General features: G+C 28.4%; 1 protein-coding gene across 2 annotated transcripts in view; it reads left to right on the top strand.

The window, feature by feature from the left end:
* The window catches only part of LOC107448516 (organic cation transporter protein), a 44695-nt gene extending 23450 nt beyond the window's left edge, over window positions 1–21245 (top strand). The window contains exons 2-11 of one of the 2 annotated variants that reach the window (XM_071183304.2): window positions 2303–2775; window positions 8498–8601; window positions 9799–9953; window positions 11786–11954; window positions 12940–13069; window positions 14597–14712; window positions 16005–16210; window positions 17064–17245; window positions 17904–18067; window positions 20629–21245. In XM_071183304.2, the coding sequence (XP_071039405.2) occupies window positions 2413–2775; window positions 8498–8601; window positions 9799–9953; window positions 11786–11954; window positions 12940–13069; window positions 14597–14712; window positions 16005–16210; window positions 17064–17245; window positions 17904–18067; window positions 20629–21226 (2187 nt within the window). In that variant the 5' untranslated portion in view covers window positions 2303–2412 and the 3' untranslated portion in view covers window positions 21227–21245. Of the gene's footprint in view, window positions 1–1894; window positions 2776–8497; window positions 8602–9798; window positions 9954–11785; window positions 11955–12939; window positions 13070–14596; window positions 14713–16004; window positions 16211–17063; window positions 17246–17903; window positions 18068–20628 lie in introns of those variants that run through there. The other variant, XM_087168053.1, reaches the window with a different exon arrangement.
* Window positions 21246–22882: the final 1637 nt, after the last annotated feature.

Here is a 22882-nt window from a genome sequence, read left to right as displayed (position 1 = left end):
TTATTGAAACGCCATCAATTATCATTTTTCTTAAGTCAGTAATTTTCTGTTGTTGTTGTTGACAGAGATACAAACCAAAAGTAACATTTAAAATCTGTATTAATATGAAAAATTGTTTTAAACTTAGTATTTGTCAAAGATATCTTTTAAAATTTTATGAAAAATACATTGGAATGGTAGATAAGAACATGAGGAAAAGACATTTTTTATAGAATATTATAGAATACTAGCCCCCTTTGGCTACTAGCTTGTTCACCTTTCAAAATTATCCTGTCCAACATATAAACTTTAATAGTAACCAAGCCAATGTAGCCAAGCCACTGCACAACCGTATTGAAATACTGCATTTCTTTAATCCTTCCTCCGATCTTTACATCTTAATTAGTTTTGAACAATATATATTAACCAATTTTTTTCGCGTTCGGTTTCTCACGCACTTCTAACTTGATCCGTAACATGAGTATCGTATGAAAGTTATTTCTAGAAAATGGCAGGCTTAGCCAAAAATAATTTATATGACATAGTGCCTTACCATAGCATCGTTAATGTTTAAAAAATTAAGAAAACAGCCATTTTAGAAAGAATCACAAATAAATCTAAATAATTACTTTACAGCTAAGTTTTTATTTTTATATAAATTTAAAATTAATCTAAATAAATAATTAACATGTAACTAACTATTCAACAATACTTAAATTATTACTTAAGACTAACAAAATGAATCTTCATAAGTACTTAATATTACTAATTTTTTTTAACACTACTTAAATAATATTTAAGAGAATCTAACAAAATGAACAATAACTACAGTGTTGACAATAAATAGAGAAATATCGGAGTTTATAGTGCCACATAAGAAAAATATATCTAGATATATATAGATTATAGAATTTTATCAAAAATATTACAGAAAATTACAAAAGAATATTGTAGAATATTAATAAAAATGTTGTAGAATGTTATAGTGCATATTATAAATTGGTTACAAAGTTGGATCCAATAGTTCAGACAAAATATTTAGGATTATGTAAACAAAAATTTTGCTTATATGAATATTATGACATTTTTTACTTATCACAATGTTCAAATATTTTGTTATTAGGTCAATTTATTTGTAAAATTAATCACCACATCATAAAAATAAATTTTGTTAAAATAATGTTTATAATTTTGGATAAAATTAAAATAATTCTAATTTAGAAAAAAATAGAAATTTATAATATGAAATTAATATTTATTACTTAGTAAAAATATTAATATTTTAATAACATGAAAAAGAAACCTTTAACTGGAGTGTAAGTCAGAATCGGATTCACAGAAAATTCTGGAGTCGGAGTTAGGATTTCAAGTTTTGACACCATAGCTCTGATTCAGGGTGCATTTCTAAATTTTTTTAATTCTATTGTGGAATATTTTGAACTAAAATGATGTTATTGGGTTCTATTTTTACCCTAATAACTACTACTATAAAATAGTAAAAGAATTTTCCTTTATAGTTACACATGAATAAATAACACAGAGAGAAGAAAAAGTTTGAAAACAAATTCCTTCCTTTATGATTTTTGATGGCCATATGAGATCAAACAAACAAGACAATTTATGACTAAATTTTATTTTTCACGCCAATTATGCATTCCTTTTGTATGCATATCATAATATCATTTTTGAACAAAAAAGAATCCATACAAGACAAAAGGAATGAAAATAAAATATTTTTTCACTTTGCAATACGCGTGATGATACCTAACCACTGAATAAATAAGAGGAAATATTTTTCCCTTTTTGCCTTGATTCCGTGTGAATAATTTACTTTCCATTATCCTTATTATCAATACCATATTCACCATTTTTTTTCGTCCTCAGATTTCATGTTGAGTGTTAAAATGTACTCTTCTCCCACTCTTTTCTTTCAACACAATTTTCTTTATTTTGATAGAGAGACAAGAAAAAAATAAACTAGAACGATGATTGGCTGAGATAATACCCAGTTTTTTTTGCGCTTCCACATGAAATTTTGTAATATCTATGTATCTTCTCACAATAGAGCTCGATTTTTTTAAAACCACTTCTGATATTCCGATACCGATACCACAGTTTAGAAGGTCACACCACCGTGGACCTTCAGTCCTTCTGCTGCTAAGCAATTTATCCACCATTGATAAAATCCTAACAGAACTTTTGAGATTGCTTTTGTTGGGAAGAACTTGAATCAGTCGCAGAAGACTCGACTATAACTTTTAATAATCAAAATAAAGCAAACTGGAGCTTGTTAAATTGATACTTACAATTTTTTTTCTTCCAGAAGTGACAAGATGCTACCGATTAACAGTTAGAATTGATCATACAGATGTGACAACTACACCGAATAAGTGACTTTTAATATTTCCAAACAGTCATCAGAGACAATCCAAGATGGATTTTGAGGACATTTTACTTGACGTGGGTGACTACGGAAAATATCAACAAGGCCTCATAAAATACTTCTTAATACCCGCTGCATCTCTTTTACCATGGTTTACTATGAATATTCTTTTCATGGTCTCCGTACCTGATCATTGGTGTAATGTGCCAGAACTTGTCTCATCTAATTTAAGCATTTCTGATCAAAGATCTCTCATTAGTCCTCCCGGAGATAAATGCCATATGTACAATATCAACTTCACGGACTTTTTGAGTAATGGAAGTTATATTATTCCAGAAAATACTACGACTAGGCCTTGCAATCATGGCTGGCAATATGATAACACTTACTGGGATACCACAGCCTCGACAAAGGTAAGTACACCTATGTTTTACTTCACTAAATACCATGGCATGCTAATATTTGAAAGTACTAATAATGATAAATTCCACTATATGTAAGCGGAGCCGCGGTGGCTCAAGGAAAAGAGAGTTCGCTTTCAAATAAAGTGACCCGGTGGTTCGAATCCTAACGATGGCTTGTCAATACGAATTCCGCACCCGGCTCACACTGACCACAGTGGTAACGTGAAATATTCTCAGTGATAGCTGGATCATTGGTTAGAGTCTCCTCACAGTCAGGCTAACCGTGGGTGGTTTTCGTGGTTTCCCTGTCCCTGTAACGCAAATGAAGGTTAGTTCTATGAAAAGAAATCCTCCACGAAGGCAAATTTCTTCCAATACATGTTTCAGGAGTTCCCTTGTTTTCTAGATTGGGTTCAAAATTACTGGGATAAGGAGTTAAACACTAATAGTCAGAGACTCAAAATTGGGTGAGCTGTTTAAACGGTTTAAAATGTATATATATACTACGATGGTTTAAAAAATATATATACGCTTAGGTAAATACATAATTAACTTTAATTGCTCACTAAAATAAAATAAAAAGTATGTATCAAGAAAACTTTCGGTCTCATAGCAAAATGTACATTGCTTTAATTATTATCATATAGATAATTAATTACGATTAATTACGATTTTAATTTACGATTGAATTGTAAATATTAACCATTTTACACAAAGTCAATGGAAAAAAGTAGACTTTGATGCTAAGGCAAGATTTTCTAACCACCCGGTGTATTTTCAAATCCAGGCTTTTTCTAGATTAAAGATGAGTTCGTGTTCACTAATTAGAGATATCACAAGTTTTCTCATTCTCTGTTTAAATTATATATCTGCAAATAATTATATGAGTTTAAAAAATAGTACAAGATCTTAGAACTCGTTTATTAAAAATAATTTATTACAATATCATTTATTAAAAATAATTTATTACAATTAATAAGTAATGACTTATTACATTTAAAATTTAATTAAAAAAGTATATTGTAACAAATTAAGTTTTATGCGCTTTGTTGATTGAAAGCTGCTTTTATAATATTATGATCCAAAGTTACAAATACCTTAAAAAATAAAGATTATTATTATATATATAAATTATTATTTAATTAAATATTGTATAATTCATATGACTGTGCATTAATATACTTTATGAATAATTCTGCATATACCCCTAAGCAGAAACCCTGCTACGCTGAGAGCAGGCGCTGCAGATTATAGACAGCATCAGCAGAATATTTTCATTTAAGTTTTCATTTTATTTTTGAAAATGAAACAAAAAAGGGGAAAATTGTTGAAATTCCCATTTAAAACATCTTTAAACTTGTTTCTAAAAAAAATTGAAAACTGAATTGAGAAAACACCACAAAACCCAAAGAGAAAAGAGTTCTGTTACTTGATTACAGCCTAAACTTATTTCATTTTTTTAGTATCAATTTATAAAATTCAACTTAAATTTAAATAACGTAATGTTTTTATGTATAATTTTTAAGGACCTTAAATTTGCAAAATTGGGTGTAGGTGAATTAGATTAAAGAGGAGTTTTTATGATAATACTCTATGCCTGAAGTGGCTATGTTGAAGTGGCAGATAAATTTGGATCTTTGATAATAGTGCTGCAAATTAATTCTTCCGTACATTCTGCTACTGGGTATATATATATATATATATATATATATATATATATATATATATATATATATATATATATATATATATATATATATATATACATAATAATAATAAATTATTACAAAATTGTATGGTCATTTGTTATTCACAAAAATCAAACATTCTACATAATATTTGAATATTCATGTCACCTTTTATACAAATATTGGTCAGCATATATATATATATATACAACATATATATATAGCTAGCATTCATTGGAACATAGAAGTCGTGAGACATTAAAGCTCTGCGAGAGAATTTTTTAATAAAATGTATGGACGAATGTATGGAAGTTTTTTTTTTTTTGAAGAAAATTTACTTGAGAACAGAATTAGATAATATAGTAATCTTTCAACTGTTTCATAGAGAAAACTTTCGGCCAACTCATGAAGGGTGACATTAAATCTATTGCGATTTAAAAATTCACTGTTAATTTCTCAGAACTTCTTTCATAATGTTATTTAACATCAATGATACCAAATTCGATTTTATATTTATTTGTTCTTATAAGTTTTAAAGCCGCTTAATATTTATTTATAAGACTATTAAATTCTTTCAAAATTAATGTTTAATAATAACTAAAATAAATGAATCCAACTTTTGTGTAGGTATTATTTAAATATTTCTACTAATTATTTTTATTAAATATAAAACTCTCTGTCTTAACATAATATTTGCCTAATTTTTCTTAATTAGGGAAAATAGGCTATAAAACTCTCAGCTAGCTTTGCTATGTCAAAGCGTTACTATTCTCGACCTTGAGAGCATTTGTCACGATTTTAAGTATTGAATTTAAATATTTTTCTATTTTTTCCTTAAAAAAAATTAATATGCAAAGATAATATGCTTGATAATACATAAAAGGAAAATAATTAAATGGCGTTTATTTGTCTGATGCACACAAAAAATATTAAAGTACACAATAACCTTAGAAAAATATGTTAATTTTTAAAACATGAGTTTTGAAGTTATCAATATTGATCAATAATTTTTATACTTATTCTTTGTTTTAATAAAAAAAATGAAATGCAAAGAGAATATAAGTGATAATATTTTTATGCTGTCTAAGATTATATCTAAAAATACTCTAATTCGTTTAAAATACATAAAGAGAATTTAAAAGCATGCTGTAAATTAAGCCAACAATGTCAGATTTTTCAAATTAGGAATACTGGCCCCCGGACGAGCTTTTAAATCAAACAACTGAAAAGGCGATTCAGTTGTCAGTTCAGTTCAGAACTTTTCCGAAGTTTCAGAATTCAGTTTCAGAACTTTTCCGAACAATATCTTTAAAACCTCGAAAACTACTCGAAATCAGTAAACGAAAATTATTCTAAGGCATTAATCAGTTCTATGTTAATTAAGTCATTACGTTCAGATATTCCTCCGTAGGTCAACGAAGAGGAAGTAAAATTCCTTTTGTTCTAAAGAGAACTTTTAAATTTAGTTTTTTGAGTTAATCAATAGGTTAGTTAAATCACAAAAGCTCAGTTTTTGTAACAACCCTTAGAATGTTTAGTTATAAATAATCACGAATACTTCAGCAATTATTTCATAAATCAAAAATAAAAAATAGCAAAATATAAATTTACGTTACTCGAAACCAGCAAAGCGAAAATGAAACGAAAACTATTCTAAGATATTAATTAGTTTTTTGTTGAAGTCACTGCATTCATACATTTCTCCATTTTTCCTTAAGTCAACAAAGAGGAAGTATAATCCCTTTATTGGCTAAAGAGAACTTTTAAATTTAGTTATTATACTTAATCAATAGTTTAATTAAATCACAAAAGCTCATTTTTGGTCATAATTCTTAGAATGTTTATGTATAAACAATCACGAATACTTCATCAATTTTTTTAATGAAAAAAGAAAAAAAAATGTGCAAAATAAAAATTTACGATATTCAAAACCTATTCAAAATCAGCAAAACGGAAACGAAACATGTTACATGCTAGTTAAACCACAGCGATTATACATTTCTCCGCAGATCATCAATGAGGAAATGAAATCCTTTATAGTTAAAGTGAACTCTTCAATTTACTATCTAGAGTCAAACAATATTTTAATAATAAAGGTGTAATTTTGGCTACAATTATCAGAAATTCAATTAAAAATTTTCTTGAATATCTCACAAATTATTTAATAAGAAAAAGAAAGAAAAAGTGGCAAAAACAACTCGAAAACAACCCGAAATCAACAAAACGCTCACACACGAGCTTCTGAATATGTAAACAAACAACCCTATTTTATTGTTTTGACAAAGGTCAAGTTGGATTTCTGCGTGACTGACCCACTGCGGTAAACGAAAACGAGAGTAACTTACTCATTCCATTTGAAAAATAAAAGGGTGGTCATCTTGTTTGCAGGATTCCTTGATGCAAATTGCAAGGGCATCAGGTCACTATATATGTCAAGCTCACCTTTCCACCGATAGGACAATATAGGTTATCGGCTTTTAACCTTTCTCTTCAATTTCCCTACGGATTGAATGAGGACAAAACTGAATTTCTAATAAGAAGATAAATGGCAAAATAGCTGTTATTGTAATCGTTATGTAATGCGCTTCTTTTACAAACGATTAGGAATAATATCGAAAGTGTTTCTTTTTCTATTTTGATTTGAGACACACCGGTTTTCTATTACTTCAGTGAGAAAATGAGAGGGGAAAAAAGTGAAATACTGCTTTTCTGTTTCGAAACTTGACCCGAAATGATATGCTAATTAATTTTCTAAATTATAAAAAAATCGCTATTTAGAGCAAGACGCAGACGATGTCCCGCAAAGTAGATACATTAATTTAATCGGGTGTTCCATTTATATATGTTTTGTGAGAGGTTGTTTAATATTCAATGAAAGTATGAAATGTAATGTGAAATGTAATTCAAAATATGAAATGTAATTCAATGAAAATAGTAGAAAAAAGATGAGTTATAGTTGAGACAAAGCAGTAAATGTCAAACCAAAAATGCTTTTCTGATTGCTGTAATATAGTATTGCAAAAATAATAATAATACTGTAGCTTATAAATAACAAATAGGTTCGGAGAAATAATATTTGAAGAATTTAAAATGCATTTTCATATACTTATTATTTCATAATAATTATTTTATGGTTTATGCGAGAACTATTTTTTTTGTAATTTCTTATGGGTACATGGTTAAGATTAACCACCAGTTTTCTCTAAAGAATTTTTTCTTCGAATAAGAAAACTGGGGTTCGATATTATTGTATGAAACATGTTGAACTAAACTTTTAAATGATGTAAGGATGGACTACACAATCTTGATAAATGAGGTGGCAACATAGTGGTCAGAAAAGTATATAAGCTCTACATAAAGAATAATGATAAGTTGCTCAGCAGAGAAAAAATTTATAAGAGTTGAAAGTTGTAAGAAAAAGCGTTGAAAGTCATAAGAAAAAGCAATAAGTAGCTATAAGCAACACAAAGTTGCAAAACAATTCTATATATTTAATTGAATTTAATGAATTCTAATAGCAATTTATAAGGCACAAATTTAATTCAATGTAAATTTCAGAGTGTTCGATATTATGTGGGCATAAGCTAGATAAGGATCAAAGTCTAACTTTACATGCTTTTCTGCAATCATTATGTTTGCAGATTGCTATTTCGGACGCAATACATTCTAACACACCGTATGTGAGAAAGTGAGATGGCAGCAGCTAGGGTAAAAGTCTTACCAAAAGAAGTTTCTTGAATTCTGTGATACTATATAAATAAGTAAAAACATCGATAAAAATTCCTTGAAAGTGAAAATTAAGGCATAGAAAGTTTTACCACATAATTTCACACTGTAAACAAAGTGTTTCGTAATGGCTACCCTTAGGTTACTTATTTAAAACCCTTGTCGAAAATAAAATACTAAGCGCTTCAGTGTTTGCAAACAAGCATTTAAATGGAAAAGTATAAACTCAATGGTATCTGCTAATAAACGAATGCATTCTAATCTCACTAGACAAACAAACTGGTTTTTGATTATTTTATTTATTTTCATTTTTTAAGTGGAATATGGTGTGTGACGACGGTCATTATAACAGTCTCGTTTTGACTCTGTTCAATGTTGGAAGTATCTTAGGAACTCCCATCTACGGGATGCTGTCAGATAAGTATGGTACTTTTTCTCTAATTTATTTATCTACCTTAAAAATTTTCACGATCTTACACGTAAGACGTGAAGATGTTTAAACTGAGTGTTAAGAATCGAATGGTAGAACATTAGATGTCACTAGATATTTCATTCTATTCTCCTAAAAACTTTCGGCATTTAAAGCTTTCAGTTATTTCAAGTTTCTACTTACAATTCCAATTTTTAATTTGCAATTATATTTTTATGAAGTAAATAAAATTCTATAAATTAAAAGAAATATTTTTAATATTTAAAGCATGTGTTGAGTTTTTTTTATAATAATCATTATTGAGTAAACTTTCAACTGGATTAATATTGGTCGTATGAAACACATGACCATCATCATAATGCCGTAACGCCAAAATCATTGCAATTACCCGCCATAATCATGGTAGGAATCGTTTACTCAGGCGCTATTCAACTGATTTATCTCAAATTTAAATTTTGGCATCTTGAAACTCTTAGTTTAACTATGATTATATTAGGAAATAAGAATAAAAGGACCAATTCAAATACCATTAATAACTTTTGACCTACGATTAGATTTGCATCTATTAAAAAAGTAACGTCGCTAATTATGAAATAAATAAAACACAATCACCCACTCAAAATATGAGTTAGGAAAGATAGAATAGCACCCGATACCATGCATTGGATAATATTCGAGAAATAACAGCTTAAAAAATCGTTCTTTTTAAAAATATTTATTCTTTGGAGCTATTTGACCGATTTATTTCAAATTTTGATTCTGACATTTTAACATCATTTTTATTCAGGACATAATAACAACAATAATAATAAAAAAGCATGGTATATCTAAAAAGAAACTTTTGATCTCGAGTTTAACGACTTTGGATCTAAAATGCTTAATCCGTACAAATAATTGTACAACAAGATTATAAGCGTATAAAGGCAGAATGCGGAAAGAAAAAGCAAATGCGCGATACATGTTCCAGTTAATATAATTAAAATACTTGGAAATATTTCGTATTGAAAAACTATTTTCCGGCAAGTTTATTTTGGATTTTGAGAACTGTCACTAAAAAAGGACAGTGGATACGTTAAGTGTGGTTAAGTTAATGTGGATGTGTTGATGTATGTTAGTAATTTTCTCACCGAGATAAAATATCGCAACATAAATATTTAAAACTTTGCAATTCCTTTTTTTTTCTTTCAGAATCGGTCGAAAAATAACGTTCTTCATCACCATTTTTGTCACTGCTGTCACTGCAATAACTTCAGTCGTCATGGATAACTTCATAGCATTTATTGTCATCAAAACAATTAACGGGAGCCTCATGCCATCTGTTTTTCAATTACCTTACATTATTGGTAAGTGGACATTATGGTACAATATAGGATAGGGTTATGTATAAAATAGCACATCGGGCAGATGATATCTACAGCTGGCTTTGCTGGCACATGCACACTCTTTTGCAAAAAGTTTTCATGACCATTTTACAATAATGTGGCTAAATTTTATCATTGATCGTTTCGTCAATGAATCTCCATCAATATACAGGTGGATATGGGGTTTTTGACATACACCTTTGACTTCAAATAACTTCATAGAAAGTAAAACAATAGTGTTGGGCCAATATATATATATATATATATATATATATATATATATATATATATATATATATATATCGTGATATAGATCTACCATTCACTTAACTGACTACTATTGTAGCCAAAGATTTGAGATTTGGAGTTTCGTGTCTAAAGATATATTTTTATCCATCTTAGTTTATTATGAGACAAAACAAAATAATTTCAATTTATTTAGATAAAAACAGTAAACAGTGAGTAAAGTTATTGAGTGAAACTGCTTATGAGATGAAAAAGTAGTTATAATGATTAGTATAATTACTTCTTCAGTTTATAAACAATGATAAAGATTAAGCATCTTATCATTTTAAAGTTTATGTTCAAACGAAAAATATGCACTCTATGATTTGAGTAATCTTATTACTATCTTAACATAAGAAATTCAACTCTTTAGATAAGAATCTTTAGTAGTAAATGAGAGTTGATACGAGGCTATACGTCATTTTGAATTAACTTTCAGTAAATTATGCATGATCAACCAATTTTACTTTATTTATCTAGGGGTTGTGTTATCTTCTAATTTTATAAGCAATAACATCCATTGAAAAAAAATGTAAGGAAAATGAATTTTCTAAAAAAAATATGTAGGCAAATACATATTATACATAATTCTAAAAAAAAAAAAAAAATGGAAGCTTACATTTATCTCACTGAAAATACAAGTTTAATACTATTTTGATACTGTCATTTTCTTTCCTCCATTTAATAAATTAAAAATTTTCCCAGGAAACTTTTGTGAAAATACTTTTGTATGTATATATACCAATTCTTAATTTTCTTAAAAAACTTTTTTTTAAAGAACCTCTCACTTTTTTTTAATTTTAGAAATTTGTTTTCCAGGGTTACAAAAATATTTCGAATACTTATGAAATTGCATTCAGTAGTTTTTATTTAAAGCCGTATATTCAATATTTTAAAAAATTGCCACTGAGTTAATGATTTTGTATGAAATCAAATGCATGTCTTATCGCAAATTGTTGATATAGAAATTGTACCCTTAATATTTGATTAAGTTTATAAAGAAAACTTTTATTGAAGCTTAAAATTTGAAATAAAATAAAATTATTTTTGTGACTAAAAAGACATTCTCGAGTAATATTAATGGACAAGAATAATTTCCTTTTAATTGTTTTTAATTTCATAAAATAATTATGATTACTTTACCCAATCAAGTTTGCCATTATGATTATTTCCTCATAAAGTAGTCTGAAATTTTATTTTATACTTGAGCTATTTTAGGCAATCATGTAAATTAATTACTTATTGAATAATCCTCGATTTTTGAATACGACTGAAATTTATGTTTTCAAACAAAATTTTACAGTCTCTCGAATGCCTGTGGCACCACCTAGTGCACAATTTGGTGGAATGAAATTACCTAGTTTTTTTTAAGCATAAAGCCATAAAGTATACGTTTTTAATACGTTCCCTAATTTTGATTTCAAAAATTCATCAGTCAATTTTGGACTTGGTAAGAGTTAAAATGTAATACTGGGAGATCTTTCATTTTATAAGGCAAGGAATGCTTATTATTTCTGACTTTTCAACAGTTTTGGAACTCGTATCTCCAGAAATGAGAACAAGAATGAACGGACTGGTAAATTGCTCGTGGACTGTTGGTCTCTGTTTCTTGCCTCTTCTAGCTTATTATTCCAGAAGTTGGGTTATCTTGGGTTTAGTGACATCATCGGTAACTCTCATTTATGGATTGTATTGGAAGTAAGTATAACTGACGTCTATGCTTCAGTTTTGTACAAGCGTGCAGTAAAAATTAAAATTATAATGCTCAAACTGTGAATTTTTTAATATAAATAAGGTAAATATTAAAGAAGTTTACTAATAGAAGAATATAAAACATTTTTCTTGAGTAAAATGCTACTCAAAGTTTGAAAAAGCAACGTTCTATACAAATGAGAATAAATTTTTTGAAACTAATTTTTCAATAAATGCAACGTTTAGTGTTAGAAGATTTTTCTATAATTTGTATATTATTAAAAACAAAATACTTCTAGAAAATTCCAGCGGAATATCAGTCCTGAGTGAAACAGTGGTTGATTAACATTGTAATCTTTCAAACAAATTACAGAAAACTTCTTTTTAACAAATTTAAAAAAAAGAATTGCAAAAAGGTTTTTCTAAGGTCAAAATTACATACATTGTGTAATTTAATGTTGTTTTAAACCTGCAACATTATGTTCTGAAACTAGCTCCACAATGAAAATTATGTACTTAAAATTTTTTATACAAACTACACCTATTATCATTATTAGATACATAAAAATGTTTACGAAATATTGAAATCTACGCAATCGAAATTTGTCTAACTTATTAAAAGCCCTAACTATCAACGGGTTTCCGTAAGCATATATTTCCCCCATTTTTAAGTTAAGAATACTATTTCATGTAATCTGCAATGTTTCACAGTGCAGAAAACAATATTTTCAGATGCTTAATTTTAACAATCACATGATAATGAACAAAATATTATTAAAAAAAAACTCTTTGTTAACTAGAGCTGCGAATTGTAAAATCGTAAAAAGTATGAATATTAACTTATGGTTGCAAGATTTAGGGAAAAAATATTGTGAGATAATGACGACGAGCTTTTTATCGTGGTTCATCAGAATAATTCTAGAAAAGTCCATGATGTATATACCTATTATAATGTTTTGTTTGATTAAAAATTAATTACTTTTTATTTTAGATTTCTCCCCGAATCTCCCCGTTGGCTTGTTTCTCAAGAAAGATACGAAGAAGCCACAGACATCATGATGCAAATTGCTAAAAAGAATGGAAAACAACAGGATGAAAATGTACTCTCACAAAAACTCAAGGTACAGAAGCATTTTTTAATATCAGAGCCTTAAAAAGAATGTTATATACTACAAGGTCTATTCTGAGTGTTTCACAATCACTGGCCTTTATTTTAATAGTAGTCAAAAACTAAGTCAAAAAAATATTCTCATTGGAGGTAACATATTGAGAACCTGTTTTTTTTAACTTTCCATACCTCATAAAAGAGCTACAGACAAACACTACATCATAGTCAACGTCTCCCATAGACTCGCAACTAATCTCCTTTCGGCTAGATTCATCTTCGTAGGACTGAATAAGTGCATAGTTAAGAAAAGGTCAATCCTCAGGAGATGTTCATGGTGTCAAGGTCTTGACCACCAGACTCATCAATGTCAACAGGAATTCGCAACATGTGTGATCTGTGGTAGCCAACATCACTCCAGCGAATGCAATTCAAACACCCATCACTGCATCAACTGCTGGCACTCTAATACGTACTTTGGTACTTCACACAATCCCCATCACCCTGCCTATGTTGCAGATTGCCCAAGCTACAAGACAGCACTCTCCGCACTTCGATCAAATTTTAATCCACATTAACTTATCCTCCTGTGCGATTTTTGCGCACAGAGATCTGTATCGATTCAAAATTCTACGCCTCCACCCCGGCAGTTTCAGTGACTCCTACATTCTTATAGTCAGTAACTACTTCAAAACTTTAATTTATTCTTCTTGAATTCACAAACTTTCAGTTGAACTCATAATTCTCCATGAGAAATGCTCAAAACTCTCTTATTCACAAACTCTAGTTGAATTGATCCCCTTAATAAGAAACTCTAAAGACTCATTTTCTTTTCTTCTACGAGATTCAATTACCTTTTTTTTCCAAGTATTTCAAAATTCCTATTTTACATCCTCTTAGAGAGCGCTTCATACCCTGCATGTAGAAACTCTGATCTTTTCACCTTTCAATGTTACTTATCCATTAAGTTTTTAATTACTGTCATCTATTGTAACTTTCTTCAAAATTTTGTTTTTCATTTCCACTTTCTTTAATCGTTTTTTTTTTTAAATTTTATTTTTAACTAATGTGATGCACCTATGTATTATGCGAGCTAGACCTGTGGCCAGACGTGGACTATACGGTTAAGGGTTTTGCAAACCTAGGTACGTGTCCACGTCTGGAAGAAAAAAAAAGTAAATCAGGAAGTATGGATATTTAGCATTTTTGATTTTTGTTATAATTATCAGTATATGTTCTTTATGTAAAACTATTAGACACGTGATTTTTTTATTTCAACTAAAAATAATTTCCAATAAAAGTTAACATGTGAAACACATCTAACACAAACACTTATACATATTTATTGTCATTTTATTTAAAAATAATCGGAAAAATTTTGAATTGTAAGGTATGCAATTTCTTACATCATTTAAGAATGTATTATTACGTGGCAAAATACAAAATTTGAACGAAATCGGTCAAATAGTTCCAGAGAAATTGAATTTTAAAGAAACTATTTTTTTTTAACTCACTCTACAATTAATGGTGTATTTATTTTCAGACAATTGGAGAGAAATTGAAGAAAGAGAAAACTGTGGATGGCGTTCAAAACTCATCATTAGATCTCCTTCGATATCCGCAGCTCAGAAAAAAGTTTCTAATCATCACAACATGCTGGTATTAAACAATCAACCATTTTTATACAATTATCCCATGAGCAAAGAAAACAAGAACTCTTTGTAATTACAGACATATATTTTCATCCAATAGGAATTAGTTTCGTCATTTAAAAGCACTTAGGAATAGTGTCGGATTCTTAAGATTCTGCATAAAATTTCTGAGGCTCTTCTAAAAACTTTTTTCCAAAGGCATTTTACGAATTGCGCATATTTCCTAACTGCGTGATCATTAAGATAAAATCACGGGCATCGGGATTTTACCGCATTTTCTCTACATGGTTTGAGTATCATAACTTAAGGCACGCTGCAAAACTTGTCACGCTGTTCGAACAATTTTATCGCAGCTTATAGCTGGATATGCAAGGTTTAAAAATACCAGGAATAAAAAAATTGTATAATGCAAATTATTAAACACGTATAAACATAAACTCGGTACTGAAATATTCAAAAAAGAACTAAATTTTATATTCATTTTAACATTCTACACTTGCATCAACGTTCAACAGGCATCGTTCATACAGTCGTTCAGCAGGCATCAGCACGACTGTGGAAAGAATACGATTTATGAAGCAAATTTCGTGAAAGTAAAAGTTGCAAATTTAATTCTTTAAGTTTTTCTTGCTTTTAGTTTTCTTTGTTCTTTCGTAAAAGAGGACACACCTTTTGTTTTTAGAAAACATTTTAAATTTCGTTTTCTGAATTCAAATGCGAATTACGAAGAACACTGAACTCTTAAGGATTTCTGCACAAGACTGCTTCATGGGATTGACATTTTATTCTGAAATACCAATATCCAGGGATACTTTGGGCTACAGGAAACAGGAACAAAACATTGCCATTAATTGTGTGAAAGATAATCTTCCATCTGATTTCAATCCCTGATCCAATGATTTAATTATCTGATTTCAAGAAAGGGACAATTTTTGGTTCGCACAAAAAATGACCGTCCGTATAATTATGGACCATCCGTACATCTTCGGAACGATGAATGAAGATTCACTAGGCTTTGGCTAAAGCCGCAATTGTCCATTTATTGAATGTGAAGAAATCACATTGTTCTTTTCCATCACTGGTAACCAACTACTTATAGGTTAATAATGTGCAAATGTTCTAAAACACTTATTTGAAAAGCTAACCATGTCAAAGCTCCAATTATATCTTCAGAAAACGTTACACAATTTAATAGTATTAATTAGCAATCAATTAATTCATTATAGGTATTTTCCTTAATATTTTGAGGTCTTTTTTAAGTTGTTTTAAGATCTTTATATTTGAAACTTTTAATTTTAGGATGGCAAATATAATGGCATATTATGGACTACAAATCAACGTGTCCAATCTTGCTGGTAACGAGTTCATTAACTTTTTTCTTCTGTCACTGGTTGAAGTGCCAGGGTACATGGTCAGTTGGGTTTTCATGGAAAAATTTGGCCGAAGATGGTGTTCAGTTGTGGGATTTTTGCTGAGTGGCGTAGCATGCATGCTACCATCAATTGGTAAAATAATTTATTTGTTATGTTGAATTTTTTTCCACTTATTTATGGAATCGAAGCAATTCTTATCATATCTAATTCTTATCTAAATTGTTCCAACTTAAAATGTTATTACCTTAAAAATTGAATATTTGTAACATAAATATTTGAATAATTTTTAATAATCTCTTGAATGGAGAGGTAAATTTGTAAATCTATATTTTATTGGAGTGAGGTTTAATTTCTTATAATATTTAACAGTTAAATTTAACAAAGACTGAAAAATTATATAGTCTCTAAAATGGGCATAAATCGGTCATTCAAATTATTTAATAATAAATAAATGATTTCGGTAAAAAAAAATTTAATGATTCACATTTTATTTTGAGAAAGAGAGTAAGACAGGAACCTGAAAAATCTTATTTTAGTATCATCAAACTTTACAGCATTAATTTAATTTGCCTCGTTTTTAAATTTCTAAGTGGATGGATGCATAAAGTGACATTATTTAAGTGTTTTTAGAGTAGAAGAAGGTTCAAAGCTCTTTTAAAAAGTAGCAGTTGCTTTGTTCCTCCTATAGACTCTCTTTCTATAGTACATTAAGGTGCCATAATAAGAACGGTAAGATGTAAATATTTCAAAACCGACAGTGGGATAATGAATTTCTACGAATTGGATTAAAGACGCAGAAAATAAATAAATAAAGAAAGAAAGTTGAGGCATAGATGCTATATTCTAACACATATTGAATTATTTTAAGAAAAACGACATTTTTTAATGTATTTTTGATCATGCATGGATCTTTTATTTTTGGGGCACTCAGTATCACAATCTCCGATAGAAAAAGGTTTAAATCTATTGTTTTTCATTTTTTCAGATTTACCTTACATGGATGTAGTATGTTCCATGATTGGTAAATTTTTTGCTGCTGGAACGTTCATGGCTACATATCAACAAAGTTCAGAACTATATCCTACTGTTATCAGATCTTTGGGAATGGGAATGAGCAGCACTATAGCCATGGTAGCAACACTTATTGTCCCTTACCTGGTTTACTTGGTGAGTAATTAAGCTCTTTATAAATTCTCTTCTAAATCATTTTTGAACATGATTCAATTATCCATTGGTAATTATAAAGATTAATGTATCATTTAATTGTTTCTTATGCCCTTGGAATTTTTAGCAATTAGTTTTCTCTAGTTGCAAGCACAGGAAACAATCATAATATTGGTTAATAAATATTGTCCAACTGCTCATTAAGATGGCTGAGGGAGGTTTTGATGATGATCTTCGTGGAACACTAAAACGAACTAATTTGAATCAAAAATTTAAGCACGAAAGAATCATAATTTTACTTATTAAACATTTTCTAACTTCTGCAAATTCGTAGCCATATTTTTTTTCTTTAAAATAATAGCAAACATTTCCCGAAATTCGATTTCTTGGAAACTGGATGTTAAATGTTTCTTCTGCAAATCTTTCAAAAGCAGATTAAGTATTTAATTGAGCTCATCAAAACTATCTTTTTTAATATTTTCTTCGCAACATCACAAATTACTATTTTTCTGTACTGTAAAGATAAAATACATGCATGAAACATTATCTCTTTCCGAATGTTAAAGCAACTACTTACAGTTTGAACGTGATTTTAAGTCTGGAATCTAACTATATTTTTTATTTTTGCCGACTTATATATGACTTGATGTTCACTTTTCAGAGTGTTTATGGCAAAGCTATTCCTTTTGTGATCATTGGGTTGTGCTGCATTCTTTCTGGTCTACTAGCATCTCTCCTTCCAGAAACTCTGAATGAAAATCTACCGCAAAGTATATTTGAAGCTGAGGAATTTGGTAGATCTCAAAAATTCTTTTCCTGGAACAGGTGAAAGACCATTTTTGTTTTTATGAGATTTTTAAAAAAATTTTCCTAAAGAATTTTAATTTCCGGGTATTATTGATAAACATCTATTTTTTTAAAAAATTTTGCATTCAAATAAAATATCTTTAATAGTTTCAATTTTGCTTACCCAATGTTTAATTTTACTTACTCAATGCTATCAAAACAAAAGCTACTTTGTAACAAAAGATAATGGTAAGCAATTCTTGAGAGATATAGCTTTTTATAATATATATAGTAATATGTTATACGTTTTTTTTGTTGCCTTAATATATTAAAACATAAAATAAAATATCTTTCTACATGGAGAAAAAAAATCCTGATAAAATTACCAAACTTTATGGTAGAGACATTTCTGTTAAAAAGCAATACCTTAATTTTGAAATAAAAGTAAAAATATACAGTATTTAAACTCTTTATTTCGTAATGTTTTCGTTTATATGGTAACGGTCAGAGATAGCTCGGGTTTTCAAAATTATAGTTCTTTTTACCACACATTTAGTAACATATACAAATCTGAAAAGTAAATGTATCTGAATAAATGTTTTTTATGCCAGGTATAAGGAAAAAACTACCAAATTTCACAACCAATTACCGAATTCTAACACAGAGATTATAAAATAATGTTTTATTGTTAATTTTATCAAATCGCTTTTTTCGGTAAAAATTACTGTATTTTTGATGTTCCTAGACCCAGAAACACTGTACTTTTACAATATTCTGGCAGTTTTGACTATATATTTTTTTCTCAGTGTATTTATATCTGCAAAATTGCATTGATATTTTGAATATTTTAATATAGCCTTTTTTAGAGTATTTGCACATTCTTCAATTGCTGATAATTAGAAATAAGTATTTCATTATCTGAGTCTAATAAATGACGCTTATCAAAGTCTTACTTCATTGTAATACTTTTGAATTAATAAATACTCTAAATGCCAGTGAGTAATCCTTACAGTTTAAAAAATTCTGATTCAAATTACCTGAAAGAGTGGCCAACAGTTTTACCCTTCAAATGCCTGTATGACGAAGGTCATTCTCCAGGTGGGCATTGGAAAAAAAATATAAAAAATTTCTAGTCACCTCGTAAATGTTTATTACATAATCCCACTGTGAAAAACTCAAGATAAAATAACGATATAAAGTACCGGCACTTTGAATGCATCATCCGTATCTACCGTAAAATATTATTGCATCAATTTCTACCATAAAATATTATACCGTGGCTTTTAAGTAACATTTATTTGATTAAAGTGATATAGTGATAAAACGGTAATTATTACTACATCTTAGTTCCGTTATATGTTCCGGTAAAAATTGATTTTACGGTAAAATGTACCTGCATCCCGAGAGTGCCGATTCTTTTTACAGTGATTTGATCGGAAATTTTTTACAGTAAATGAATCCTTAATTTGGATATTAAAATTTATAAAATAAAAATTTATGTTTATATATCGAACTTTTAACCTCGTATAGATTCATTATATAATCAGGATAATCAAAAATTCATTAATCTATTAGTTAATTGAAATATGTAGGCTCTTTACTGGTCAGAAAAACTTCAACTCCAGTTTTTATTGAAGGAAAAATCATATCAATTGTAATCAACGAATACAAATCCTGAAATCTGCTTTATATGTTTACTTTTCAAAATTTAAGGAAGTTGATTAAACACCACGTAGTTTATAATGTTGCCAGAATTAAGTGGAATTATTTTCGTATCTCTACACCTGAAAGGGTTAATTTAACTATGCATATAAATTCTTGAAGCCAACCGGCCTGTGCAGGGGTCAGGGAGCTGGCCTTGCATGAGAAATATTCTGGGTTCGAATCCCAGACGAGTCATGGATGTTCTTTCATTCTCTGTACTATCTGTCCATACTGTGGGAGCAACGTTGGCCCACATAATATGGTGCCCCAGAAAGAGTGGTCAACAAATCTGCCGTTCAGATGCCTGTATGACCCAGGTCATTCTACAGGTGGGCATTGGAAATATATATATATATATATATATATATATATATATATATATATATATATATATATATATAAATATATATACCAATACCAAATATATATATATATATATATATATATATATATATATATATATATATATATATATATATATATATATATATATATATATATATATATATATATAAATATATATACCAATACCAAATATATATATATATATATATATATATATATATATATATATATATATATATATATATATATATATATATATAAATATATATACCAATACCAAATATATATATATATATATATATATATATATATATATATATATATATATATATATATATATATATATATATATATATATATATATATATATATATATATATATATATATATATATATATATATATATATATATATATATATATATATATATATATATATATATATATATATATATATATATATATATATATATATATATATATATATATATATATATATATATACTGCTTTTGGTTTATAAACTGACAGTTAAGTTTTTTTTCTTTTTCCAGGCGAAGACGGTCAGTAAGTAAAGAACGACGAGCTTCCTTTGGGTTGAAAACAAAAGGATTTGATACGATTTGCGGAATGGAAGAACATGACTCTAAACAGCAAAGATCTTCCCAAATATTTACGAATATTGAAATGGTGCCCGGCATCGAAAACACCTTAATGGTATCTGACTCCATTAAAGGCTTGAATGGATCCACTAAAAACAATTCAATTCCAAATGAAACAGAAAACCGTCTTAACGCCATCAACAATTTTACGTCAAATGATCTTGGGAATGTTATTGCGCCCATTCCAAAATCACCAAACAGTCTTAATCCTTTGAACGATAAATTAAAAAACTCAGCTATTGTGTCAGAAACAGAGACGGAAAATGACGAGGTTCAAGCGGGTTTCAGAACAGACGCTTCAAATTTAAAAGAGGACAGAGAAAAGTTTTCGTATGTAAATGAGGTGTTTGAAACTAATGACAAAACAGAAAATGTGAATAAATTAGATGCAAAAACTGATGAATCACCATCAAATCTTCATCATCGTGAACTAAAAAGTGGAAAGATAAATGATTCAAACTCCAAAGAAAACTTTTCTGATGAAGGATGAAATGAAGTCAAAAATAAAATGATGATTAAAAAAACAACCAAATAATATAAATTTTCGTTGTGGTGTATATAGAACGCTGATGGGGATGCAGCTATCTGAAAATTAGAATAATTGTTATTTTTCATTTTATTTTAAATTTTTGCTGGAAATGTTAGTTATTGAACGAAAGCAAAATGAAGGAAATTTCAAGCCTAAAAATTATTTCAATGTCATCGCATTAATATTGTTCAGGATTATCACAATAAATGACCAGATTTTAAATATTTATAATTTCGGAGCTATTTCGCATTACAATGTATAAAAGATATACGAAATAGAAGAAAAATATACCGGAATTCTTCTTATTTATTTTCTAAAGTTCAACGCGTGGTTCTTCTGTTATCCAACTAACATCTAATCTGTAGCAATACACATTATGCAATTTGCGACATTTTATGATTCGTATGCGTTGCCGTTTGGAATCAGTATTTCTTCAATAGCATTTTTAACCATAAACTCATAACCATAAAACAGTAACCTCCTAAAAAAATCACATGGCATAAGGTCCAGAAATCTTGGTGGTTAAGTGATTATGGGCAATTCATAGTAGACCCCAGAAGCTGTTTTTCAATTACTGATGCTTACTTATTGTACAATATGTAATAGTTTTGAAAATATAACTATATTTAATATCCGTTAATTCATTTGTGCTAATCCTGCAGTATTAAACAACACTATTATTTACGGGTTAAACCATAAAATTGTTTGCTGCCTCTTTAACAAAACGCAAGATGAACCCTTGCATCAACAGTACAAAAGCATCATCTTGCACTTGATTGCACATCATTTTAGCTCAATCTGTTCGGAAACAGGGTTTAATTATACTCTTGATTCATGTTGCAAATAATTTGTTTGTACCTACATTATGCTTCCCCTTTGAAAAATTTTTTTGATTATACGCAGTACAATAATTTTTTCCCCCTCTGATATTTTTATAATAGTTTTTCCTTTTATAATTTAATAATGTAAGTTTCTTAAAGGGCATCTAAATTTATTAAATTATCTTCTTTCTTAGATGTCCTAAATTATCTATATTTTTTAGTTTACTTTCTTTATTTTTGAAGGTTCCAATGATCTCAATATTAATATGTTATCTTTTAATTCAAGTATAAATTTTTTGTTTGTTATTCCTTTATGTGAGGCATGAAATTTAATTTGAACAAGAGTTCAAAAAACACATATTAAAAGCGGTATCTAAAAACATCTAATGTTTTTAGTTACCAATGAAGATAGAAGTCTTATTTAAAAAGCATTTAAATGGTTGAATTTTAATTTCCCGAATATTTAAAAATAATAAGACGACAAATAATAAGTAGACAAAGCAATAAGGTAATAAAAGTAAGATATCAAGACCATTCACGATAAAATTAGCTTTTAAAGTAACCAATTTAATTAACATATCCATTAAATTTTATCGAAAAATATTGATTATAATTCAACAGTACTTCTTTAATGGAACAAAAATATAAAATTTTCACATAGTGTTGCTGGATTTACAAAATATCAATCATATAATCTTAGGAATGTTTTGAAAACAATCCCATTTCTTATACTTTTGAGTACATATTTACTTGCGATACTTATTTTTTGCAGCAAATGCTTTTTCCGTTTTGAAAA

The sequence above is a fragment of the Parasteatoda tepidariorum genome, chromosome 7 (assembly GCF_982258835.1).
Source record: "Parasteatoda tepidariorum strain Cologne lab strain chromosome 7, Ptep-v5.0, whole genome shotgun sequence".
NCBI lineage: Eukaryota > Metazoa > Arthropoda > Arachnida > Araneae > Theridiidae > Parasteatoda > Parasteatoda tepidariorum.
The sequence above is the reverse complement of the archived record's forward strand: the minus strand, read 5'-3'. Positions and strand labels throughout refer to the sequence as shown.